The following is a 23959-nucleotide window of genomic DNA, read 5'->3' on the forward strand; positions in this document are numbered from 1 at the left end:
TTGGGGTGTCCTCCTTCTCTTCCTCCTCTTCTTCCTCTTCCTCCTCCTCTTCTTCCTCTTCTTTCTCCTCTGTTTCCTCTTTCTGAGATGGTCTCATGTACCCCAGGCTAGCACTGAGCTATCTACCTAGCAGAGGAGGACTAACACCTCTGATCCTCCTGCCCCAATCTTCTGAATGCTGGCTTTGCAGACCTGAGCAGCTGGCCCACTTTCCATGCTGGGGTTCACAGGCGGGGAGAGCTCTGTGCACACTTCCCTGCTGGAGATGCGTGCTGAGCCACCTCCCAGACCCTTGGATATTTTCTAGGCTAAATTTGAATGCATTTTTCTGACAGAACACTTGCCCAGCAGTTCTCCAGCTCTGTAACCTAAAGACTTACACTTTTAAGTCTCCTTGAAGACCTCAAGCTTTTATTAATGGAGGTTATATCTATCAAGATTTACTGTAAAAAGCAGAATTTCTTTAAAGACTTCTCTTTTTCTTTCTTTTTTTCCATTTATTTATTTATCCACTTTACATTCCTTTGACAGCCCCCCACCTCTCCTTCCAGTCCCCCTCAAATGGCCCCTCCTCCATCACCTCTGAGAAGGAGGAGGTCCCTTCTAGGAACCAACCCACCCTGGCAATCTCAAGTCACTGCAGGACTAGGTACATTCACACCCACTGAGGCCAGACAAAGCGGCCCAGTTTGGGGAGCAGGACCTACAGTCAGGCAACAAGGTTAAGCCCCTGCTCCAGTTGTTGGGGGACCTGCATGAAAACCAAGCTGCACCTCTGCTACAAGCTCCACCTCCTGCTACACTTCTGGGTGGGAGGAAGGCTAGGTCCAGCCCATATGTGCTCTTTTGTTGGTGGTTCAGTCTCTGGGAGCCTCCAAGGGCCCAACAGACTTATTTTTAACTATGCACATGGGAGAGTGTGCTCGTAAATGCAGGTACACCTGCCTACAAAGGTCAAGAGAGGGCGCTGGATCCCTGGGGCTTGAGTTACAGGACTTTGTGTGTGTCCCAGTGTGGAGACTGAACTCAGGTCCCCTGCAAGAGCAGTGAACTATCTCCAAAGCCTAGAAATGCAGAAGTTATTTCTTTAAACTTAAAAGAAAAAGAGGTATGCATGGGGTGGGTGTGCACATGAGTCCAGGTATCCCTGAAAACGAGCCATCGGGCACCCCAGACGTGGGTCACAGATGCTGATGAGCTGCCAAATGGCTGCTGGGGTCAGAAATCCAGTCCTCAGTAAGAGCAGTATGAGTTCTTAACCTCAGAGCCATCTCTTCAATCCCAGGATTTATTTTTGTTTTGTTTTGAATTTCCTGTTTTATTTTTGGTTTTGGAGACAGGGTTTCTCTGTGTACCCCTGGCTGTTCTGAAACTCACTCTGCAAACCAGGCTGGTCTCAAACTCGGAGATCTGCTTGTGTCTGCCTTCCAAGTGCTGGGATTAAAGGCGTGTGCCACTACACAGAGCCAAAAATTTTTAAGCAAACTTCAAGCACACATTCCATCAGCAGGGAGAGCAGCATCCTCAAGGTCCCATGCAGTCTCTGCTGAAGTCTGTGGCACATGCGTGAGAGGCCTGGCAAGCAGCTGGTGCCGGGTTAGTGTCATTTTGAACGTTACTCTGACCTCACAGACCCCACAGAAGGGAGTGGAAATGAGCAAGCCAAACACAGGAAGCCAGCCGAAGCCATGGAGAGGCCATCGGAGATGGTCCTTTCACAGTGAGCTACCATGACTCATCAGTTCTACAGCAAGTCAGGATCCCATCAGAGATCTAATCTATTTCTGCTTTACATTTATTCAAAGAACACTGCATCTGGCAAAGGCTGCCCAGTCTTATAATAAATCAAAGTCCATCTGGAATTCTGTAGCCTCAGCATGCCACCATGCAACTTTCCACTTGCTGTAAACTGTGAAACTTCAGAAACAAAATAAAGAGCCACAAGTGTCTTAGCTAGGGTTTCTACTGCTGGGACAGAACACCATGGCCAAAGCAGCTCAGGAAGAGAAGGCTCGGGTCACAGCCACCACTAAGAGACCTGGAGGCAGGAGCTGATGCAGGGGAGATGGAGGAGTGCTGCTTACTGGCTTGCCTTCATGAATTGAATTGCAGGAGCTCGGAACACACCTTCAAGAGCAGCGGGGACTATAACACGCAGACGCAGACGGGAGCTGGGAGAAGGTCTCTGTTACACAGGAAACCTGACTTCTTATAGAAGGGGATGGGGGCTGGAGAGGAGGCTCAGTGGTTAAGAGCACTGGCTGTTCCTCTAGAGGACATAGGTTCAATTCCCAGAACTCACAGATAATCTACAACCATCTGTACCTCCAGACCCAGGTGATCTACACCCTCCTCTGCCCTCCACAGGCACGAATATACATGTTGTTCAAACACATGCAGGCAAAACACCCACAAATATAACACAAAGTTAAAATTATTAAAAGAACAGGGAAGGAAAGAGATAAGACCTGGTAGGCAGAGTACCCAAAAAAAGGGGAAACAGTTCAGAAGACAGAGCTCCGGAGAGGAAAGGTTCTCCAGGAGCACACGTGGTATGCAGAAAATACCAGAAGCCTCTGGGCAGTGGTGGCACCCACCTTTGATCCCAGCATTCAGAAGGCAGAAGCAGGCAGATCTCCAAGTCTGAGGCCGGCCTGGTCTACAGAGTTCCAGGACAGCCAGGGCAACACAGTGAAATCCTATCTCGAAAAAACAGAAAAGAAAGGAAAGGAGGGAGGGAGGGAAGGAGGGAGGGAGGGAGGAAGAAGGAAGGAAGAGAGAGAAAAGGCAAGGCCAGAAGCCAGGAAAGCACCTCCTGGAGAGAATGAGGAGGAACAGAACCCACACCGGGCTGGGTTAGCATTTCTTCCCCTACAGAACACTGGAAACACATTATAAACGCCGGAGGCTGAAACAGGACTGCTGGAAGCCACGGGTTCAAGGTCAGCTTGGCAACACACAGAGTCTATAAATATCCCGTTCTCCCACTGTGTAAGAGTGTTTGTCTGTATGCATGTATGTATGTGCAGCACATGCATGTCTGGTACTCAGAGACAGAAAGAAAGTGCCCCAACCCTTGGAACTGGATTTACAAATGGTTGTGAGTCACCATGTGGGTGCTGGGAAGCAAACCTGGATCCTCAGCAGGACAACCAAGTATTAATTGCTGTACCATCTCTCCTGCACAGAAACCCTGCCTCTAAATGTGTGTGTGTGTGTAAAATGTATATATATAAAATGAACATATATGTACATATATGTGTGACATATTTAAATATACAATATATGATATTTTTATTTCTGTTATTTATTTTATATATATGATTTTTTTTAATTCCTAAAACTTAGAAAGACCATACTAAATGCTAGCCAAACTGTGAAGAAACTAGACCTCACCTCCACTGCCAGTGGGAGTAGATGTACAATAAATAACTCCCACAAACAGTTCACAGTGTCTTTCAAAAGTTAAAAAATTGCTGGGCAGTGGTGGTGCACGCCTTTAATCCCAGCACTTGGGAGGCAGAGGCAGGCGGATTTCTGAGTTTGAGGCCTGCCTGGTCTACAGAGTGAGCTCCAGGACAGCCAGGGCTATACAGAGAAACCCTGTCTTGAAAAACCAAAAAAAAAAAAAAAAAAAAAGAGTTGCCCTGTGAAACTTTATAATCCCTGGACTCAAGACAAAGAAGAGGCTGAGGCAAATAGATCTCTGAGAGTTTGAGGTCAGCCTGATCTATATAGAAAACTCCAGGACACTCAGAGGCACATAGAGAGATATTGTTGAGAGAGCAAGAAGAGAGAGAAAGGGGGGGAAGAAGGGAGGGAGGGAGAGAGGGAGAGAGGGAGGGAGAGGAAAAGAGGGAGGGAAAGAGGGAGGGAAGGAGAGAGAGAGAGAGGGAGGGAGGGGGAGAGAGAGAAAGAGAAAGAGAGAGAGAGAGAGAGAGAGAGAGAGAGAGAGAGAGAATTGCCCTGTGACCAGACATCATAGCACTCAGACAGAGGCAGGCCAGCAAGGCCGCAGAGTGACACCCTGTCTCAAAAAAGTTGCCCTAGAGGTGGGCAATGGACCTCACTTAGTATGCTGCTTACCTAGTATGCACATAGTCTGGAGGCAGGGATGGGAGAACCAAAAGTTCAGAGCCAGTGAGATGGCTTAGTGGGTATGGGCCCTTTCAGCCAACCCTAATGACCTAAGCTGGATCCCCAGGACCCAGGGGGTGGAAGAAAATGGGCTCTTACAGGTTTGTCCTCTGACCTCCACACAAGATGCCTGGCACACATTCTAGGGCTAGAAACTGCTGCTTCTGGCAACCCAAACTGAGAGAGTTATTCTGTGCTGTGTTCCTACTAACCAAAAAAAGGCACAGGCATCGTCAGCTTCTTCACAGGACATCCCAAACCGTGCTCCAAACTTCAGAAGACCATTTCCCATCTGCATGGCTAAGTCACCTGAACAGCATGCTGTCAGCGCATCTCCGGAGAGTCTCAGAGGGACTGGGTACCCACAGGGTCTGTTCCCTGGGTGGCTTGAGTTCCCCAAGACCCTGAGTAAGCTCATTCTGTCAGCCTTGGTTCCCGGTGAGAAATGCAACCCAGACTGCTTCATTTCTTTGACTGACTCTGACTGATACAAAGACTACTGTTTTCCACTCTCCTAGGGGAACTTGATTTAATCCCAGCACAGGCAACAGAGGAGAAAGCACTGACAAAACCTTGAGAAGATAAGGACGTTAGTTAAGGGCTAGGGAGATGGCTCAGTGAGTAAAAGCACTTGTCTGAATCCCCAGAACCCATGTAAAGGCCAGATGTGCAGAGTCTGTGCAGGGAGATGCGCCCAGGAGAATGCCTAGCGGCTCACAGAGCAGCAAGTCTGCGGAACACAATGGAAATCCACGACCTCGCTTCAAAGTGGAAGGCAAGGGCCCACATGTGAAAAGTCCTCAGCCCTTTATACGCACATCACACGCACGCACGCACGCACGCACGCACGCACGCACGCACGCGCATGAATGCCCACCTAGGATGCATGAGGAGTACTCAGCCTTTTATATGTTCACCACATACACACACACGACCACCTAGGATGCACAAGGCCTTAGGTTCTGTCCCCAACAATTTCTCAGAAGGGGAAAAAATATTTTAAGTAGCAGCAGGAATATAAAGAATTTACTAAAGTAATCCAGTGTAATGACACACATTTGTAATCCCAGTATTCAACAAAGACAGGATTGTAAGATTGAGTTCAAAGCCAGTCTGAACAAAGCAAGATTCTGTTTTTTGTTTTTTTGTTTTTTTGTTTTTTTGTTTTTTTGTTTTTTTTTTAAAAAAAGAATTTACTGAAAAAACTATTGTGGTAGTTTGATAAGAATTGTCCCTATCGCACTCCTTTAATCCCAGCACTTGGGAGGCAGAGGCAGGTGGGATTTCTGAGTTCGAGGCCAGCCTGGTCTACAGAGTGAGTTCCAGGACAGCCAGGGCTACAGAGAAACCCTGTCTCAAAAAACCAAACCAACCAAACAAACAAACAAAAAAAAAAAAAAACAGCAGGAAGTGGACCTGTTTGGAAGGATTAAGAGGTGTGGCCTTGTTGAAGGAGGTGTATTATAATCATACAAACATACGCATGGATAGAATTGTGTATTATATAAATGTTAAACATAGGTATAACTGGGGTTACTCTATGAACTTGTTCAGTTTTTACCTTAAATTTTTTTTAAACTGTGTGTGTGTGTGTGTGTGTGTGTGTGTCTGTGTGTGTCTGTGTCTGTGTGTGGGTACGGACATACATCTGGATCCCCTGGAACTGGAGTTACAGGTGGTTGTGAGCTGTCCGATGTGGGTGCAGGGAATCACACTGGGGTCCTTTGTGAAACCAGGCACCTTTATGCCTGGTATTCTCCTTCTTCTTAATGTCTGCACAGTGTTCCAGCGTATTATTCAGCCAGGATTCCCTTAGAGAGCACGGAGACTGTTTCATCAAGATGGCTTCAGTTATAGAGTGTGGAAAATGGACCCTAATTCTCCTCTCACCAGCCACTGCCTGGGGTTCTCTCTGCTACACACTTCTCATACAACCCTAACATGGAGGCAGATCTCACAGAAGAGAGCTGTCTTCACTGCTCAATAGGAATGGTTATGCCTGAGGGGCCCTGACACCTGTGGGCCTGAGAACAGCTTCACTCATGGGAAGAAATAGCTATAATATCCTCTGTGTGTGTGTCTGTGTGTGAGAGAGTGTGTGTGTGAGTGTGTGTGTGTGTGCATGTGTGTGTATGTGTGTGTGTGAGTGTGTGTGTGTGTGTGTGTGTGAGAGTGTGTGTATGTATGTGTATGAGAGAGAGTATGTGTGAGTGTGTGTGTGCATGTGTGTGTGTGCATGGTGTATGTATATATGTGTGTGAGAGAGTGTGTGTGTGAGCGTGTGTGTGAGTGAGTGTGGAGTGTGTGTGTGTGTTCTCTCCCCCTTATGGATCAAGTTGAGCTCTCAGTGCAATGTCTGCTTGCTGCCATACACTCTGCCATGAAGATAATGGACTAACCCTCTGACCCTGTAAGCCAGCCCCAATTAAATGCTTTCTTTTTCAAGAGTTGTCTTGGCCATGGTGTCTCTTCACAGCAACAGAACAATGAGTAAGAAAATTATATGCTTCAATAAAAATATTTTCTTTGTTGTTGTTTCATTTTTGTTTGTATGTCTAGACAGGGTCTCATGTAGCCCAGACTGACTTCAAACTTGCTCTATAGCTGAGGGATGACCTTGAACTTCTGACCCTCCGGCCTCACCTGGAACTGGGATGACTGACAGGTCTGCATCATTACTTACCAACACTCCTGGTTTATGAGGTGCTTGGGATTGAAGCCAAGGCTTCCTGCAGGCTAGACCAGCACGTTCCAGCTCACCTGCACCCCTGACCTCAGAAAACATCCTTTTGACAGAGAACCAGGTGCTGCACGCTTGCATGTCGAGTACTGGGGAGACTGAGGCAGGAGGACTGCTCCAAGTGTGAGGCTAGCTTGGTCTACACAGTGAATTCTAGACTACATCCTGAGACCTCATCTCATAAAACAGAACCAAACAAAAACGATCATCTGTGGAAAATTTGACTAGCCCCACTAATTATAAAAATGGCTTTCATTCAGCTACTCATGAAAATACAAAACTCGAGGACATATTTTTCCAACCCATAAATCATGTCACATAATTATAAAAGTAAAACCAGTACAAAGCCTTGGAAAAAAGCTTAGGAATTACCCAATGACTAGAATGCCTCATTTGGTGATCAATAAACAACGTGACATAAATTTTAAAGTAGAAACAGAGTACTTGCTGTTTTTTTTTTTTAAAAAAAAAAAAAAACAGAAACCATTAACATTCAAAAGAACAGATCGATAAGAAAATGTATACCATAAAACATAATTAACTTGTCAAATACTAAAACTTTGTAATATTTACAGTTGATAATAATCTGGCTAATGAGACACAAACTCACTATAACTGCTAATTATAAAACGTCATTCACAAAAATAAAAACATCATAAAACTGCAAGAGGAAAAACAACCCCAGAGATGCAAGTTTATTGCTCTGATAGAAAGTAGATTTTATGCCGACTCCAGTCAAGGAGGAGAAAGTGGTCTGGAAAGAACTGAAAGGTGTCACCAAGGGCACGGCTAGCACTCTGTCTCAGATGATTTTTATTTTTTTGAGACAGCGTCTTATGTACCCCAGGCCAGGCTGTACTCCTGCCTCCACCTCCCAAGAGCCTGGAGTACAGCTCGTACCACAGCATCCCACATGGCCTCAGACTCGATCTGAAAGGAGAAACGAGGCTCACCAGAGCAGGCTTTTGTCAACTGTAAGAAGCCAAGTGTACTTACACACTTCTTCCCTGTTCTCAGCAGCTGAAGCAGGGGGACTGTTGCGAGTTAGAGACCAGCTTGGGCTACATGAGTTGGCAGCCAGCCAGTGAGACTCTGTCTCTAGACAAACAATAACAAAAACAACAACAACAAACCTAACAAAAGGATTTCAATCACAAAACAGATCTCACTAAATGGGCATCTTGGAAGAAATCCCCCAGAGATGAACAGAAATATCATCAAAGATACACAGCAGCTTACTGACGTGAGTCTCACACACAGACATTCTGATACATTTTCAGTATGCCAACGGTAAAGGACAAACCACTGGACAAGAAAAAAACATTACCGCAAAAGGATAACAATCTAGTGAGCTAGGTGTGGTGACCCACTCTTAATCTCAGCACTGGGGAGGCAGAGGAGGCAAATCTCTGTGAGGCCTGGTCTACCTAGAGATCCAGGACAGTTGGGGTTTAAAGAAAGAGACTCTGGCTATAATTAAATAAATAAATAAATAAATCTATATGACAGATACTTAACAGAACAAGCTAATTTCTTCAAAATTCTAAGTGAAAAATATTTTGAACTCAAAATTCTATAAAGACCCAAACTAACAATATACATGATGATAAAGATATTTTAAGAAATGCAGAGATTTAGAACAGTTAGCATCAACACATTTTGTGGGAAAATTTCAGATAAGGACACGGTTCAGCAAAGTGAGACACAAAACTCTCACTCCGCTTTTGTTAATGTATTCATTCTCTGTGTGAGAGTCTTTCGCTTACATGTATGTCTGTGTACACTGTGCATTTGGCGCTCAGGGTGCCACAGGAGGGCACTGGAGCCCCTGGACTGGAGTTACAAATGGTTATTATGTGCAGCCCTGTGGATCCTGGGAATATAACCCAGGTCCTCTGCCAAGAGCAGCCAGTGCTCTTAAACTCCCAGCCATCTCTCTAGCCTGGGAAATAAAGTCTTAAAAAAGTAGATATGGCACCAGGTGTGGTGGTATGGGCCTGTAATCCTAGAATTTGGGAGGCAAAGAGTAGGCTGGTCTCTGTAAATTGTACACGGTGAAAGCCTGTCTCAGAATCAATAAATAAATAGGTGACGAGGCAGCTGAAAGGGACGGAGAAATAAAGTGACAGAGACAAACAGGGAAAATAGGCAACTCCGGGCCGGCTCCTCAGAGGGAAAGAACCAGAAGCCACAACTACAAGCTAAGCCTGGAAGCCTTAACAGCAAGAGAACAGGTCTCTCAAGCCTCGAGTCATCCTAAGGACTGTCTGACAGACTCCTCCTACAGGAAGGCTAGGACTGAAGAACTTACTGCAGACAGCCACACCCGGAACAAACAACAGACTGGAGTAGCAGCCTTCTGTGAACAAAGGACAGCCCGGGAGCAGACAGAGAATGAGCAAAGCTCTGGGATTTAGTGGGGGTTTGTGGGTGAGAGGACAACTAGGGACGGGGGGGGGGGGGGGGGGTACAGCTAGATGGCAGAATGCTTGAATGTAAGCTCAATCTTCAGCCAAAGGGGGTTGGCGATGGTGGAGCACTTGACTAGACAGAGCCTGGGCTGGCTCCTCATCGTAGACCAGGTGAGGTCGCACATGCCTGTAATGCCGTGATTGGACAGGACAAGTAGGTGTGTCAGAAGTTATCAGTCATCCTCAGATACATAGTGAGCAGGAGGTGAAACAAGAGAGACAAGAGTGGCACCCGAGACCCTGTACCACCCTCACCCCCAAAAAGGCAACAAAGAGGTAAGAAGAATGGCAAGGAGGAAGAGAAAGAATTCTGTCCCCAAACTATTCCTAAAAGTAGTGAGGGAAGGAACTCATTCCAGAGCAAGGTCACCAGTATCAAAACCAAGTAATACATGCCAACAAAGAAAAAAAGCTATAGCCCAGGCCGCTGGATGAGTGTAGACGTTTTCAATAAAATACCTGAAGACCGTTGGGAACGCAGCGAGCAAGTAAGGCTTGATCCCCACCAGTACAAACTAATGAATTAAAATGCCTTCAAACCAAATTCAGCAAAATATTAAAGAGATCACACACCAAGATCCAGTCAGCTTCATTTCAAGAATTCCCCTTTCACCACACAGAAATCAATAAATAAAACACAGGACATAAATCAAATCAAGGACAAAAGTTAAACAACCATCTCAGCACACACAGAAAAAGCCTCCCTGGGTCCCATATCGCTTCACACACATACATACACACACACACACACACACACACACACACACATACACAATACACACACACACACACACAACTGAAAAAGCCAGGCCGTGCTGGCACATGTCTTTAATCCCAGCACTCAGGAGGCTCAGGCAGGTATATCTCTGAGTTTGAGGCCAGCCTAGTCTACAGAGCAAGTTCCAGGACAGCCAGGGCTACACAGAGAAACCTCGTCTCAAAACAAACAAGCAAACAAAAAGCCTGAAGGAACTTGAAGCAGACAGACACCACCATAACATGACAAAGGTGAGAAAGGACAGGCACACAGCCAAACCTACAGCAAACTCTGCCCCTCCCCCATGCTTTTCAGTACAGTGCTTGTGTTCTCTAGCAGAAGTTAATCAAGAGTAAATAAAGGGGGCACACGTAGGATAAAAAGCCAGATTATCCCTCTCAAAAATGGTGAGGTCTACATGTAAGACCATCTTCCATTGCACAGTGAGTCCAAGGGTAGCCCCAGCTATTTTGAGACTCTGTCTAAAAGCAAAATATTAAATGAATAAATTACCTAGTAATAAACCCAACCAAGGGGACACAATGAAAACAATGAAGAAACTGGAGAGACTTGGCGGCAGACATAGCTCAGGAGGAGGAGGCCTGCCCCAGGATTCACACGGCCCACAGCTCCATCTTTAGCACCACAAAAATCAAAAGCAGTCTTTCACACCTGTGATGCCAGAACAGCAGTGGAGGCAGATGATCAGAAGTCTGACAGCACCCTCAGTTCCGTGCAAGTCTGAGGCCAGCTTGGACATGAGGCCAAGTCGTAAAAATAATTCAAGATAAGACATAAAGAAAGTATCCGAAGACAGAATAGCAGTCCGTGCTGAATGACCTAAAGTGATCTACCAATTCAACCCAATCCCCATGAAAGTCCCAATGACACCCCTCACAGAAATGGAAGAACAGCCCTGGATGCCGAGTCAGCAAAGGGATCCCCAGAAGGGCAGAGCTGGAGCGCTGACATATTGGACCTCAAAGTATTCTAGAGCCATAGTAACAAACCAGCAAGTGCTGGTGCAAACCAGCCGCACAGACAAATACAGTAGGATGGAGAGCCCACGGCTGAAGAGACGGCCCAGTGGCAGGAGCACAGGCTGCTCTCCCAGAGCACCTGGGTATTCCCAGACCCATATGGCAGCTCACAGCTGTCCGTAGCTCTAGTCAAGGGGATCTGATGCCTTCTTTTGGTCTCTGTGGGCACCAGGCATGCATGTGGCACACTGACATACATTGAGGCAAAACCTACACACATTAAAAAAAAAAAAACGCCGGGCGATGGTGGCGCACGCCTTTAATCCCAGCACTTGGGAGGCATAGGCAGGCGGATTTCTGAGTTTGAGGCCAGCCTGGTCTACAGAATGAGTTCCAGGACAGCCAGGACTATACAGAGAAACCCTGTCTCAGGGAAAAAAAAAAACAAAACACAACTAACAATCATTTAAGTTTTAGCAAAGACGAAAAGACAGCCTGTTCTTCAAAGGATGCTGGGAAAACTGGATACAGAGTGAAACTAGAGCCCTCGCTCACCCTGTACAAAATCAATTCAAACTAGACCAAAGCCCTTAATGTGCAACTTGAAATGAAAATCAGAGAATACACCTTGAGAGATCTAGAAAAGTCCTTCAGCAGCTCAAGAAATAACACTGAGAATGACTGATGGGAAGGGACCTAGAAAGCTGGCACAGCAGGTCACTGCACTTGGCCCTCCGGCGGAGGGCCTGGATTCCAAGCACCCACACGATAGCTTACAACCATCTATACCTCTATTTCTAATGAAACTGACACTCTTTTCTGAACTCCACAGGCACCAGGAACAGGTGTAGTCCACATACATATACATACATACACACACATACATACATACATACATACACACATACACACACACACACGTGCAGCAAAGCATTGCCCTCCACCCCCATGTTCTAATGCTTGGCCATAAGGAGTGGCACTGTTAGTGGGTATGGCCTTGTTGAAGTAGGTATAGCCTTGTTGGAGAAAGTGTGTCATTGTGGGGGTGGGCTTTGAGGTCTCAAATGCTCAAGTTCAGCCCAGTGTGGTTCACAGTCTCCTACTGCCTGCGGATCCAGGTGTAGAACTCACAGCTCCTCCTCCAGCATCATGTCTGCCTGCATGCTGCCATGCTTCCTAGCATGGTGATAATGGACTAAACCTCTGAACCTATAAGTCAGCCCCAATTAAATGTTTGCCTTTGCTGGGCGGTGGTTGCGCACCTTTAATCCCAGCACGTGGGAGGCAGAAGCAGGCGGATTTCTGAGTTCGAGGCCAGCCTGGTCTACAAAGTGAGTTCCAGGACAGCCAGGGCTACACAGAGAAACCCTGTCTCGAAAAGCCAAAAAAAAAAAAAAAAGAAAAAGAAAAAAAAGAAAAGAAAAAGAAAGCTTTCTCACAGCAAATGAAACCAGCAGAATGAACAGGCAGGCTGCATAATGGAAGAATATCTTTGTCAAGTGAGCATCTGAGGGAGACTGAGTATCGTGACTCCATAGAGAGCTCAGACCAGGCTTAGTGGCCCGCACCTGTACTCCCAGGACTGGAGATGAGACAAGAAGATTGCCAAGAGTTTGAGGCCAGCCTGGGCTACAAGCCTACAGTACAGTGGGAAACCCTGTCTCAAAGAGACAAAGAAAAACAAACTCCCAGGTGTGGTGGAGCACACTAGTGATTCCAGCACCTGGGAGGAGGCAGGAAGATCAGGATTACAAGGTCAGACTCACGTATGTAGTAAGTTCAAAATCAGCCTGGGATACATGAAAACTAGTCTCAAAAAAGAAAAAAATTAGAAAGACACCTATGGTAGCTGGGAGAACGTCCCCATGGGTTCATACATTTGATACCTGGTTTGGTGGAGCTGTATGGGAAGGATTAGGAGGTATGGCCTTGTGGGCAGAAATGTGTCACTGGGGGCTGGCTTCAAGGTTTCAAAAGTCTCAGGCAACAACATGTTCTCTGCTTCATGTTTGTGGATCAAGATATGAATTGAGTTCTCAATCACTGCCCTGCCATGTCTGCTACCTACTTCCTGCTACTTCTCAAAAGCATGGACTCTAACCTTCTGGAACTATAAACCTAGTTAAACGTCTTCTTCTATAAGTAGCCTTGGTCGTGTTTTATTGCAGCAACAGAAAAATAACTAAGACAACATCCCAGTGTCAGCTTTTCGTCCACATATGTGCACATGCACACACATGCACATGCACACACACACACACATTTAAAGGAACAAAAAAAACAAAACAAACCAGAAACCACTAAGTATACTAGCTATAGGAATCTTCCATATCTAAATAAAACTTAGTACTTTATCTAGCAAAGTTTGAGTTTCTTGTATCCTAATGCAATAAATATGAAATAATAAGAATAAAATTGAAGAAACCCTGTCTCGAAAAACCAAAAAAAAAAAAGAAAGAAAAGAAAAAAATTGCAAATATTAGCTGGATATAGTAACACAGACCTATATTTGGAGCGTTTAAGAGGTTTGAGGCAAGAAAATTATGAGTATGCACAAAGTTGATGCTGAAAAACAAACCAATAATTAACATATTGACGAGTTGATTTAGAGAGAGAAAAGTATACCCCATGGAAACACCCCATAAGGAAATATAAATTTCCTCAAATATATACCCCACAAAGAAACTATTGAAAATAAACAATAACAAAATTACTACCCTGATAGCTAATGCCAACTTTCAAATCTTTTTTATTTCAATATGGTAATTATTTAATAAAGTATGCATGATATAATCTAACCAAGTATGACTTGGATTGTAGCTCATAGGTAGAGCACCTCCCTAGCACACTCGAGGTCTTAACACACGCACACATAACTATTACAAATATATAAATCATATTAGTATATATAAATTATGTCTCTGTATAAACACAGAGAGAAGAAAGAAAGAAGACAAATACTACCCAAAAACTTAAACCACAAGGAAAATTAACTGATGAAGAGAGTGAGTTCCTCCAGAGAGCTCAAGGGATAAAGATGTCTGCCACCAAGCCCACACACAACTAGTTTATAGAGAAACGCTAGAGAGTGGGCTCCAAGGCTCTTCCAGAGGACCTGGGTTCAATTCCCAGCACCCACATGGCAGCTCACAACCATCTGTAACTCTAGCTCCAGGGATCCTACACTCTCCTCTGCCTCTGAAGGCACTGGGCTTGCGTGTGGTACACAGGTTATAGTCAAAGCACCCATATACACAAAATAAAAAGTAAACTAAAAACAAATTTAAGAAAGAAAAACTTCATGGGAACAGAAAACAGTTTCTTCACATCATGGAAAACACTTTTCTTTTGGTCCACAAGAAAACCCTTTCACTTACTAGCGTGCTTATCGGCAAGCATTATAAGTGTGTTGGAGATATCCCGTCTTCTATAAAAGCAGACTACTTTTGCTTCCACGTTGCCGCTTGCGGTCTAAGAAATAAGAAAAATAAAAGTCATGTGGGACCTGAAGTCTCAAATGATAAATGTGCTTAAAGGCTGGGTGTGGTGGCACAGGCCTATAATCCCTGCACTCGGGAAGCTACAGCAGGAGGGTTGCTCAAAGTTAGAGGCCAGTCTGATGTTCATAGAGTCCCACACCAGGCAGGACTACAGAGCAAGACATTGTCTCAAAACAAACAACAGGGAAACGTGGACAGAAGGAAAGGGAGAAGAGCCATCCCTAATCTGTGTGTGTGGATAAGACAGGGTTTCACATAACTCAGGCTGGCCTTGAACTCACTATCCCCTTGTCTCCACTTTCCTCAGGCATGCACAGCCAGATCAGAAAGATTCATCCCTCCGATATTAAAGACACCAGTAGTTTGTTTATGACATTGAAAGCTACCCCCTCAAACCCATCCGCAGACAGCACAGATTAAATATAACATCACCAAGCCCCAGCTCTAGGGGCTTAGCCAGCATGCAGGACAGACCTAGAAAGACACCCTCTGCACAGCCAATATACTTAGTTTACTTCACATAGGAAAATACCCAAAACTGTAAGTTCCCAACCCTGGAGCTCTTACGTCTTCTGACTAGTCTAGAATACAATCAGCAGGCAGCTCAACTTAATTTACTGCAGCTGAGGCTCAGGCGCCTATTCTAATCTCCATAAATTCTGCAGCTTTCAAGCCGGTCAACCACTCACTAGCGAGTTCTTCATAAAAAACACATAGATTATAATAAAGTGTTACTGTAATGTCCAATTTCTAACAAACATGGCACACACACATTTCAGAATGGATCTGGACTTACAGATATATTCAAATATAAAGAACATATACCATAATAAATTTGCCAGTTTTACTAAGATCAGCAGCAATACTTTAGAGAGAAACTGCACTGTGGAGATAGTGCCCCTTCAAATTGAAATTATATTAAATTCCTATCCAAATGCCAATATATTTCATAATGTTGTGATCAAATTCATCCTCCAGAAGCAATGAGCCAGCAATCTGCTAAATGAACAGGCCGATATTTCCATGTAAATAAAATCTAGAGCTCCACTGTAAGCTTTTCTCATTTCTGTCTCATTAGTGTGTTCTCCTAACAGCAAGGCTCTACAAAGATGATTAAATTCTCAGATAAACTCGCTTCAGGGATAAAGACGTTGTTCAGAACATTTCGTCTTTTACTTTGTTTTTTAAACTTTCTTTGTTTTAAGTCAAAATCTCACAACACAACTCAGGCTAGCTTTGAACTGGTAATCCTCCTGCCTCAGCTTACCTAGTGCCAGAAGAGGTGTGCAGCATCACACCTGGACATAAAAAGAGGTGGAGGGGGCTGGGCATGATGGCGTTCGCCTTTAGTCCCAGCACTCTCGAGGCAAAGGCAGGTGGATCTCTGAGTTCGAGGCCAGCCTGGTCTACAGAGAGAGTTCCAGGACAGCCAGGGCTACACAGAGAAACCCTGGGGGTGGGGGTGGGGGGGGGCCTTAGATGGCTCAGCAGTTAATAGTACTGGCTGCTCACTTCCAAAAGACTCTGGTTCAATTCCCAGCACACACATGGCAGCTCACAACTGTCTGTAACTGTCTGTAATAATATCCTTAAGACTAAAGGGTGTGACTTGGGGACAAGGTGCACTCTTAGCCTGGGGTTTAGTCCCCAGCAACAAAACCCTCATCCTGGGCCACATGCACTCCCGACTATTGGATGGCTCAATAGTGCAGTATTGTTTTTCCCTTGGGACTACAGTGCCTTTGTTCTTCCTCAGGCCTACAGTACACCATGGTTCTTCCCTTCCATAAAGCACACACAAACCATTTCTCTGAAGCTCTGCTATTCTAAATAATGACCCGTTGAGCACTGGTGAGTCTGTTAGTTTCTGAAGTGAGGGTCTACCACAGTGAGTAGAGGGGTTGAAGGCACATGTGTTCTCAATGTCAAGAGTTAACTCTGAGCTCTGGGAGTCACCACTGCTGGGAGATCACAGAGACAGAACATCAAGAATTGAAGACCAGTCTGGGCTTCACAGCAAGTCCTTGTCTACAAACAAAAACAAAAAAACAAGGGCTATAAACATGGCCCAGTATTATAGCACTGGCCTAGCATGTTCAAAGCCCTGGGCTCAATTTCCAAAACTCCAAATGGGGAGTAGGGGAAAATTAATGGGAAAGCTTTCTAACTTCCATGCTATGACCAAGAGTTCCCGAGTGACCGGAGGATCCTGATTAATACTCCATGAAATGGCTCAAGGGAATTTTTGGGAATTATTTATAAAAGCTTGTATATGCAGGTGTGGTAACTCAGTATAGCACCAAAGCTATAATCTCAGCACTCAATAGGCAGAGGCAGGAGGATTGCCCCAGGTTTACGGCCAGCTCTGTTTACATTGCAAGCTCCAGGCCAATAGGGCTACATACAGTCCCCAAAACATTCAAGGGCCTGGGCTCAGTATTTAGTACTGAATAGTGTGGTGGTAGGTGGGAAGAGAGAGATGAATCTAAAGATATAGCTCAACACCACAGCATAGTCAGGCATGTGAAAGCCCTGCTGTATGCCAGCATTTAGGAAATCAGGAGTTCAAGACCCACTTCTGCCTCATAGTAAGTTCAAGGCCAGTCTGAACTATGAATGACCCAGCTTCAAAAAAGAAAAAGACTTTGAGGTCAGCATGAACCACCAAGAAAGTTCAAGAGCAATATGGAAAACAGCAAGACTTGTCTCAGTGCCAGGTGTGCTGACACACACCTAACACTCAGGAAGCAGAGGCAAGACTTCTGTGCTTTGGAACCCAGCCTGGTCTACACAGGGAGTTCCAGGCCAGTCAGGACTACACAGTGAAACCCAGTCTCAAAAATTAAAATAAACTCTGTAGGCTCAACCTTTGTTTTTGTGGTGTGTGTGTGTGTGTGTGTGTGTGTGTGTGTGTGTGTGTGTACAAAGAGATCAGAGATCCTAGAATTGCTTCCAGCTCAGGTGCTCAGGCTTGGTGGTGAGGAATTTTACCAACTGAACCCACCACCTCACCAGCCTCTCTTCTCCTTTTATATTTCTTTCCTTCTGTATAGTGCTAGGGCCACAGTTCTAGAAATAGGAAGCGAACGCTGTACCACTGGGCCGCTGGCCTTGGGTTAAATATTTGAGGGTGATAAATGAAATAAAAAAAGTAAGCAGCAGGCATTTTTGTTTTTTGAGACAAGGTCTCATGCTCTTCGGGCTGGCCTTGAGCTCTCTGCGAGCTGATGAATACTTCCCAGGCCCCCGGTCCCTACCTCCTCTGTACTGGTATTGGTGTTCGGCACCACACCTAGTTTTTTCTCTGCTAGGCATTGAACCCAGGGCTTTGTGTGTGCTAGGTAAGCACTCTGCCAACTGAGATGTAGTTGGCAGTTTCAGACACTGGACAAGTGAGAATGATATAAAGCATGTATTTACGAGATGAAGAAGCCGGACAGTGTGGCTCACGCCTTTAATCCCAGCACTTGGGAGGCAGAGCCAGGCGGATTTCTGAGTTCAAGGACAGCCTGGTCTACAGAGTGAGTTCCAGGACAGCCAGAGCTACACAGAGAAATCCTGTCTCGAAAAAAAAAAAAAAAGAAAGAAAGAAAGAAAGAAAGAAGAGAGGGGGAGGGGAAGACATTAGCCATGGTCTCACAGATAAAAGCAGAATTACAGATGTGCTAAATTTAACATGTCACACACAGGACAGTGCTCTGTAAACATTCAAATGTGTTGCCTCTTTTAGTTAGGAGGGTGACAAAACCCAGGACCTTAAACAGTCTGGAACTTTTAAATTCAAAGCTAAAACCTCTTGATGAGCGTAGTTCAGTGTGGTACATCTCGTGAGCTTCTTTTGCTCTGTGATTCAGGACTCTAATCCCTGCATTTAGGAAGCCCAGACAAGAGCCCACAGCCAGCCTGGACTACATGAAACTGTTGGCTTACAGGAGATTCTGCTAGGCTCCTCCCAGGGACCTACCTAGCAAGGGCTTAGGTCATCACCTGTCACCTGCCTACCCCCAGGTGCAGGCCTCATATGAAAGGACTGCTAGTCACCCCAGTTCTCTCTCTCCCCATTCCCATGTGTTATGACCAGTCCCTCTCTCTCTTTCTGTCCCTCCCTAGCCCCCCTTCTCTGCCCCCATGGCTCTTGCTCCTCTCCGACAGCCTCTACCCTCTCCAGCTCCCTCCTCCTTTATACCAGGTTTGTTGCATGCTGTGATTTCTCTTGGAGCACCTTGGTCTGGACCCACCAGGTACCACCCTCCCAGGCCCTTCCCCCGGGGAGGGGGGCTTATTATATTTCATAACAGAAACCCTGTCTCAAAACCAGAAACCAGAAACTCCTCTTTTTTACTTTCCCCTAATCTGTCCTCAGATGAAGTGACAGTAATCTTTTGGATGAAGAATGTGGAGAAACATATATACATATAAATGTGTACATATTACATTGTGTTTTTTCCATTACCTGTTTTTCTAAACCAGTGTGTTCTGTGGCTCTTGTTTCCGTCAACAACACATTTTAAGTATTTTAGGATACGTGGTTGGCACGTCGTTAAAGACAGTACGTAAGTAAACAATTGCTGAACTAATGATTCTCTAAACTGCCTCACGTTTACGCTAATACATAACATAACTATTCATCAAGTACTTCGGTTCATCTGTTTGCTGGTTTGGTTTGAGATAGGGTTTCTCTGTGTAACTCTGGCTGTCCTGGAACTCTTGTAGACCAGGCTGGCCTCAGAAATCCACCTCCCTTCCTAGTGCTAGAATTAAAGGCGTGTGCTCTGGCTGGCTCATTTTCTTTTTCCATTTATTTTCCTTTCGTTTTTGAGAGATGAATTCTGTCTCACACTAGCCGAGTAGGTGGGCCTGGTTGGCTGGTGAGCCCCAAGGCAAGGATTACAAACCCGAGCCACTAAACCGGTTTTCCTTTCAGATCCTGGGAATTGAACTCAAGACCTCATGCTTGCAAGGCGATCGCTTTACCAGCTGAGCCACCTCCTCAGCCTTTCTTTCTTTTTTTTTTTTTTTTTTTTTTAAGACAGTCTCAGTAACACAACCCAGGCCAGGCTCAAACTAGATATGCTGTTCCTGCGTCGGTCTCCCAAGTGCTAGTATCACGCTGACTCATTTTACAATTTTGTGTGTTGGGGGGAGGGGAGGAGGCTGAGACACGGTCCAGGCTGTAGCGCAGGCTGACACTGAGCTGCCATGTGCCTAACTATAGGCATAAATCACCACGCCCAGTTAGAGTCTTCCTGATAAAGCCAGAGGAGGAATATATTCATTCACTAGCAGATGTGAAACACAGCGCTTGGGAAACTGAGGTAGGAGGACTGACATTTTAAAGTCAATGAAAGCCCAGCTTAAACAAACAAACAAAAATACATGTACAGTTCTAAATATGAACAGGAATCAAGTTACACAACTGGCCTGATCTTTAAGGCTCAAAGCAATTTGAAGAAACTTGCAATATTTTATTCAGTAACATTAGACAAAAAAATCTTTATAGAAAACAAATACTCAGATGCCTGCAGAACTCTGTAATCAGTCTGGAACTGAAAGTAAAAAAAATCACCTCTTAGGCCCTTTACCCAGTAACCCTTAAAGGGAGAGCACTTTAGTTTTCACCAGATGATGCAACAACCCTCACCTTGTTGAGTTCTTCGATCCTTCTGATTAGGTACGGGTTGCTGGAGGAATTCTCAAAGTAAACATAATCTGCAAACAAAAAGTTACAGGTCTTTTCAACCAAAAGTTCACATTTGACAGCTGACAGCACGTTGGTTTGTTTGTTTGTTTGTTTGTTTGTTTGACGGGGTAACATTAGGTAGCGCCAGATGTCTTTAGAGAGCTTGCCTTGTTAACCAGACAGGCCTCAAACACATGGAGATCTGCCTGCCTCTGCCCAGGGCTGGAGTACTGGGATTAAAGGTGTGCAACAATCCATTGGACTACAACTCTCTCCAACAGGCCATTCACCTTAAGAAGTAGGTAACCCACTGTAAGGCAACCTCCATAGCTGGTCCAAGCCTATTGCTTTCCTAGAATTCCCACTTCTGACTAAGTAGCCCAAGCTCATCTAGAACGCAACACTCCCCCCTCATACTCTCAAATGTGGAGATTAGTGGCATGTACCACGAACCACATCCTGCTTAAGTTTCTTTTTCTTTTAGAAATAGCAGTCCAAGCTGGCAAGAACTGGAGAAGTAGCTGAGACTGGCCTTTAGCTCCTTAAGCCTGCTGCTCTCACTCTTTCAGGCTGAAGTTACCAGCACAAGCCACAATGGCAACCCTTGATTAATTCTTTAATTTAAAAAACCAACATGACTTGGTGTAATTGGGAGGAGTGGGAAACAAAGGCAGGGTCACAAAGCAAAGCCAGCCTCGAGCTACATACAAGCAAGACTTTGCCTCAAACAAAGACAACAAAAAGCACAAGCCTTAAATCCCAGCACTAGGGCCAGGCAGTGGTGGCACACGCCTTTAATCCCAGCACTTGGGAGGCAGAGGCAGGCGGATTTCTGAGTTTGAGAGTTCGAGGCTAGCCTGGTCTACAGAGTGAGTTTCAGGACAGCCAGGGCTACACAGAGAAACCCTGTCTCGAAAAACTAAACCAAAACAAAAACAAAAATCCCAGCCCTTGGGGGGCAGAGGCAAGCATATCTCTGTGAGGCCACCCTGGTCTAGGTGCAAGTTCTAGGGCAGCTAGGCCTAAATGGACACCCTGCCTCAAACAAACAAACACCCCACCAAAACATGATAGCCAGACCCCTTCATCACTATGTATCAGGGCTCACTAGTGCACCCTCCCAGAGCACCTAGTCCCTCCAATGCAATCAGCTCTGAACAACAATTCTTACATAAAATTGTTGACCTAAGACAAATTAGGAGAAAAAGTAAGGCTTACCAGCCCAAACTCACTTTAAACATCAACTTAAAAAATAATCCGCGGGCAGAGTGTGTAAAGGAAAACCATGTAACAAACTTTTCCTTACTCTACCTGGGAAGGTGAGGAACAGGGCTGGGTGGTGGGATTTTTAACCCTTTTACTATAAATGATTCAACTCCATTAAGACCCTTCTTATAAAGAAATCATGGCAAGTTTTCAACCAAACGTACAGGATTTTTCCAAGTGTGGCTTTTCCTCCACAGAGTCGCTGGAAACTTCCCACTATGTGTTTACCTGAGAGACTAGACTGCACAGTCACGGTCTACCTTAGCGGCTCTCTCCCAGCTCTCTGCTGCTAAGTGGCCTCATTTAGCCAGGCCATTCCCCACCATCATCCATCAGGAGCTCAGCTAATGAGCGAAGACGGAAGAGCAAGTCTCACTCACAAACACGCCACTTATCTGAATTATTATTTTACCAGGAAGGAGGGAGGGAGGGCGTCGTGAGCAGGGAAAGTTTGTTTGACCTTATTTCTCTCTCTTCCGCAGAAGGCTGGGAAGACACACAGCAGAGCCAACGTCCAGGCTGAGCTCAACTCCCAACCTGGGGCTGCGACTCCCTTGCCCCCCACACAGCCCCACTCTTAGGGGGGCTGAACGAGAAACCGAAGGGAATGGGGGTGAAGCAGCGACGATGCAGGGCCCAGGTTCTGCAAACAGGCCTGTCCAGCTGTGCCCCCATCTGGGCCACCATCGCCCCCAGCCCACACTAACATAGAAGCAGAAGCGGGGGTCGGGGGGTGCTCCAGCCCCCCGGTGCCCAAAAGCCACGCGAGGGAAAGGCCACTCAGCTAGGAGGCTTGCAGAGGCCCTGTCCCTTTGGGGCGTTCGTAAAGGGGGTGTCCGATGCGTGTCCCCAGAAGAGGCCTGGCCCTGAGACGCCGGGCAGGAGCGATGGGGGAGGGGAGTGGGGGTGGGGAGCCCCCTGCGCCCCGCCCGCGGCGCCCTCAGCCCGAGCTCCCGGGCTGCTGGCAGTAAGCGTGCGCCGCCCGGACCCCCGCTCCCACCGCCCGCTCCCCGACGGGCCGGGAAGGGCCGAGCCTTCCTACCTCCGACCCGGTACATGTTGGCCGCCATGTCCGCCCGCCCGCCCGCGGAGCCCGAGCCGAGCCCCGCCCGCCGCCGCCGCCTCAGCCTCGACCGCCGCCGCCGCCGCCGCCTCGCCACGGGGGAGGGGGAGGGACGGGGAGGGGACACCGAGGGAGGGGGCTGTACCCGCCCCCAGCGCCGGCAGAGCGACGCCGAGCGGGCCCCGGAGGCAGGAGCGCGGCGGGGACGCGGCGACGGGCTGCGGGGGGCCAAAGACCCCGGGGCCACCCACTAGCCTCGGGTAGCACACCAGGGTCAGGGGCTGTGGAAGAACCAGGGTGGGGACAGAGGTTCAGCCACTCCGAGCGTCTCTCTTGCCCGCGTCACCTGTCCACCTTGGGACAGGTTCTCCTTTCCTGCTTCTGTCCCCAGAGACACCCCTCTATGTGTGACCTCAAGCACATGAACGCCCTTCTGGGTACAACTCTCCGATGCAGCCAATGCAGGCGACAGATGCTTGCTTGCGTCCCTCCCTCGTGGTGAGAGGATGTTTGGTGGCTTTAGAGCCTACAGGCCCTGGAGCCAAGAAGACCCTACGTGCTTGCAGCTTGCTCAGTCTGAGACCCAGCTCCGAACAGAGCTAGAAGCTGGCTTTCTCACGCCAACCACATCGGCAGGTCTATCGTGTTGTGCCAAAACTGAGCTGAACAAAACCGACTCCCTGACATCCTCTGGCCCTGCCTCTAAACAGGCTCTGTACGGCGCGTGCTTTGACCAGGAGAGACCTTCAGTACAAGAGGGCTTCCTTGCCGGTAGAAGAACATGGTTTCCACAATCTGCCGTTCCCCACCCCCATCAAACGGAGGCGATCGTGTCTAACAGCTTGGGGTTGCTGGTCAGCTAAGTCAGCTAACTAGTTTTATGTCCAAAAGCACGCCCCCCCCCCCCTCCGTTTTTTGTATTAATGGGGATTGAAGCCGGTCTTTGCACAGGCTAGTCACTTGACAACTACAGTACCAACTTTTCATGTTTGTTGGTTTTTAAATTTTTAGTACATTTATTTACTTATCTATCCATCTGTCCATCTATCTATCTATCCATCTGTCTATCTATCTATCTATCTATCTATCTATCTATCTATCTATCTATCCATTCTTCTATCTATCTATCATGTGAGGGCACAAATGCCACAACATTACTAGTTTTAAGCAGGGCCTCAGCTCAGGCTGGCTCTTTTTTTTTTTTTTTTTTTCGAGACAGGGTTTCTCTGTGTAGCCCTGGCTGTCCTGGAACTCACTCTGTAGACCAGGCTGGCCCTGAACTCAGAAATCCGCTTGCCTCTGCCTCCCAAGTGCTGGGATTAAAGGTGTGCGCCACCACTGCCAGGCTCAGGCTGGCTCTTGTAG

At 46.5% G+C, this 23959-nt stretch overlaps 1 protein-coding gene across 7 annotated transcripts in view; it reads right to left on the reverse strand.

Moving 5' to 3' along the window:
* The window catches only part of Mta3 (metastasis associated 1 family member 3), a 114276-nt gene extending 91387 nt beyond the window's left edge, over positions 1-22889 (reverse strand). For 4 of the 7 annotated variants that reach the window (XM_028765180.1, XM_028765177.1, XM_028765179.1 and 1 more), the window contains exons 1-3: positions 22574-22620; positions 20227-20294; positions 14463-14556 (exon numbers count right to left, since the gene is read on the reverse strand). In XM_028765180.1, the coding sequence (XP_028621013.1) occupies positions 14463-14556; positions 20227-20294; positions 22574-22601 (190 nt within the window). In that variant the 5' untranslated portion in view covers positions 22602-22620. Of the gene's footprint in view, positions 1-14462; positions 14557-20226; positions 20295-21759; positions 21836-22573; positions 22679-22863 lie in introns of those variants that run through there. The other 3 variants (XM_028765183.1, XM_028765178.1, XM_028765181.1) reach the window with 3 other exon arrangements.
* Between the last annotated feature and the right edge of the window lie 1070 nt (positions 22890-23959).

Source organism: Grammomys surdaster, unplaced genomic scaffold (assembly GCF_004785775.1).
Source record: "Grammomys surdaster isolate TR1022 unplaced genomic scaffold, NIH_TR_1.0 149, whole genome shotgun sequence".
In the NCBI taxonomy this organism is placed as follows: Eukaryota; Metazoa; Chordata; class Mammalia; order Rodentia; family Muridae; genus Grammomys; species Grammomys surdaster.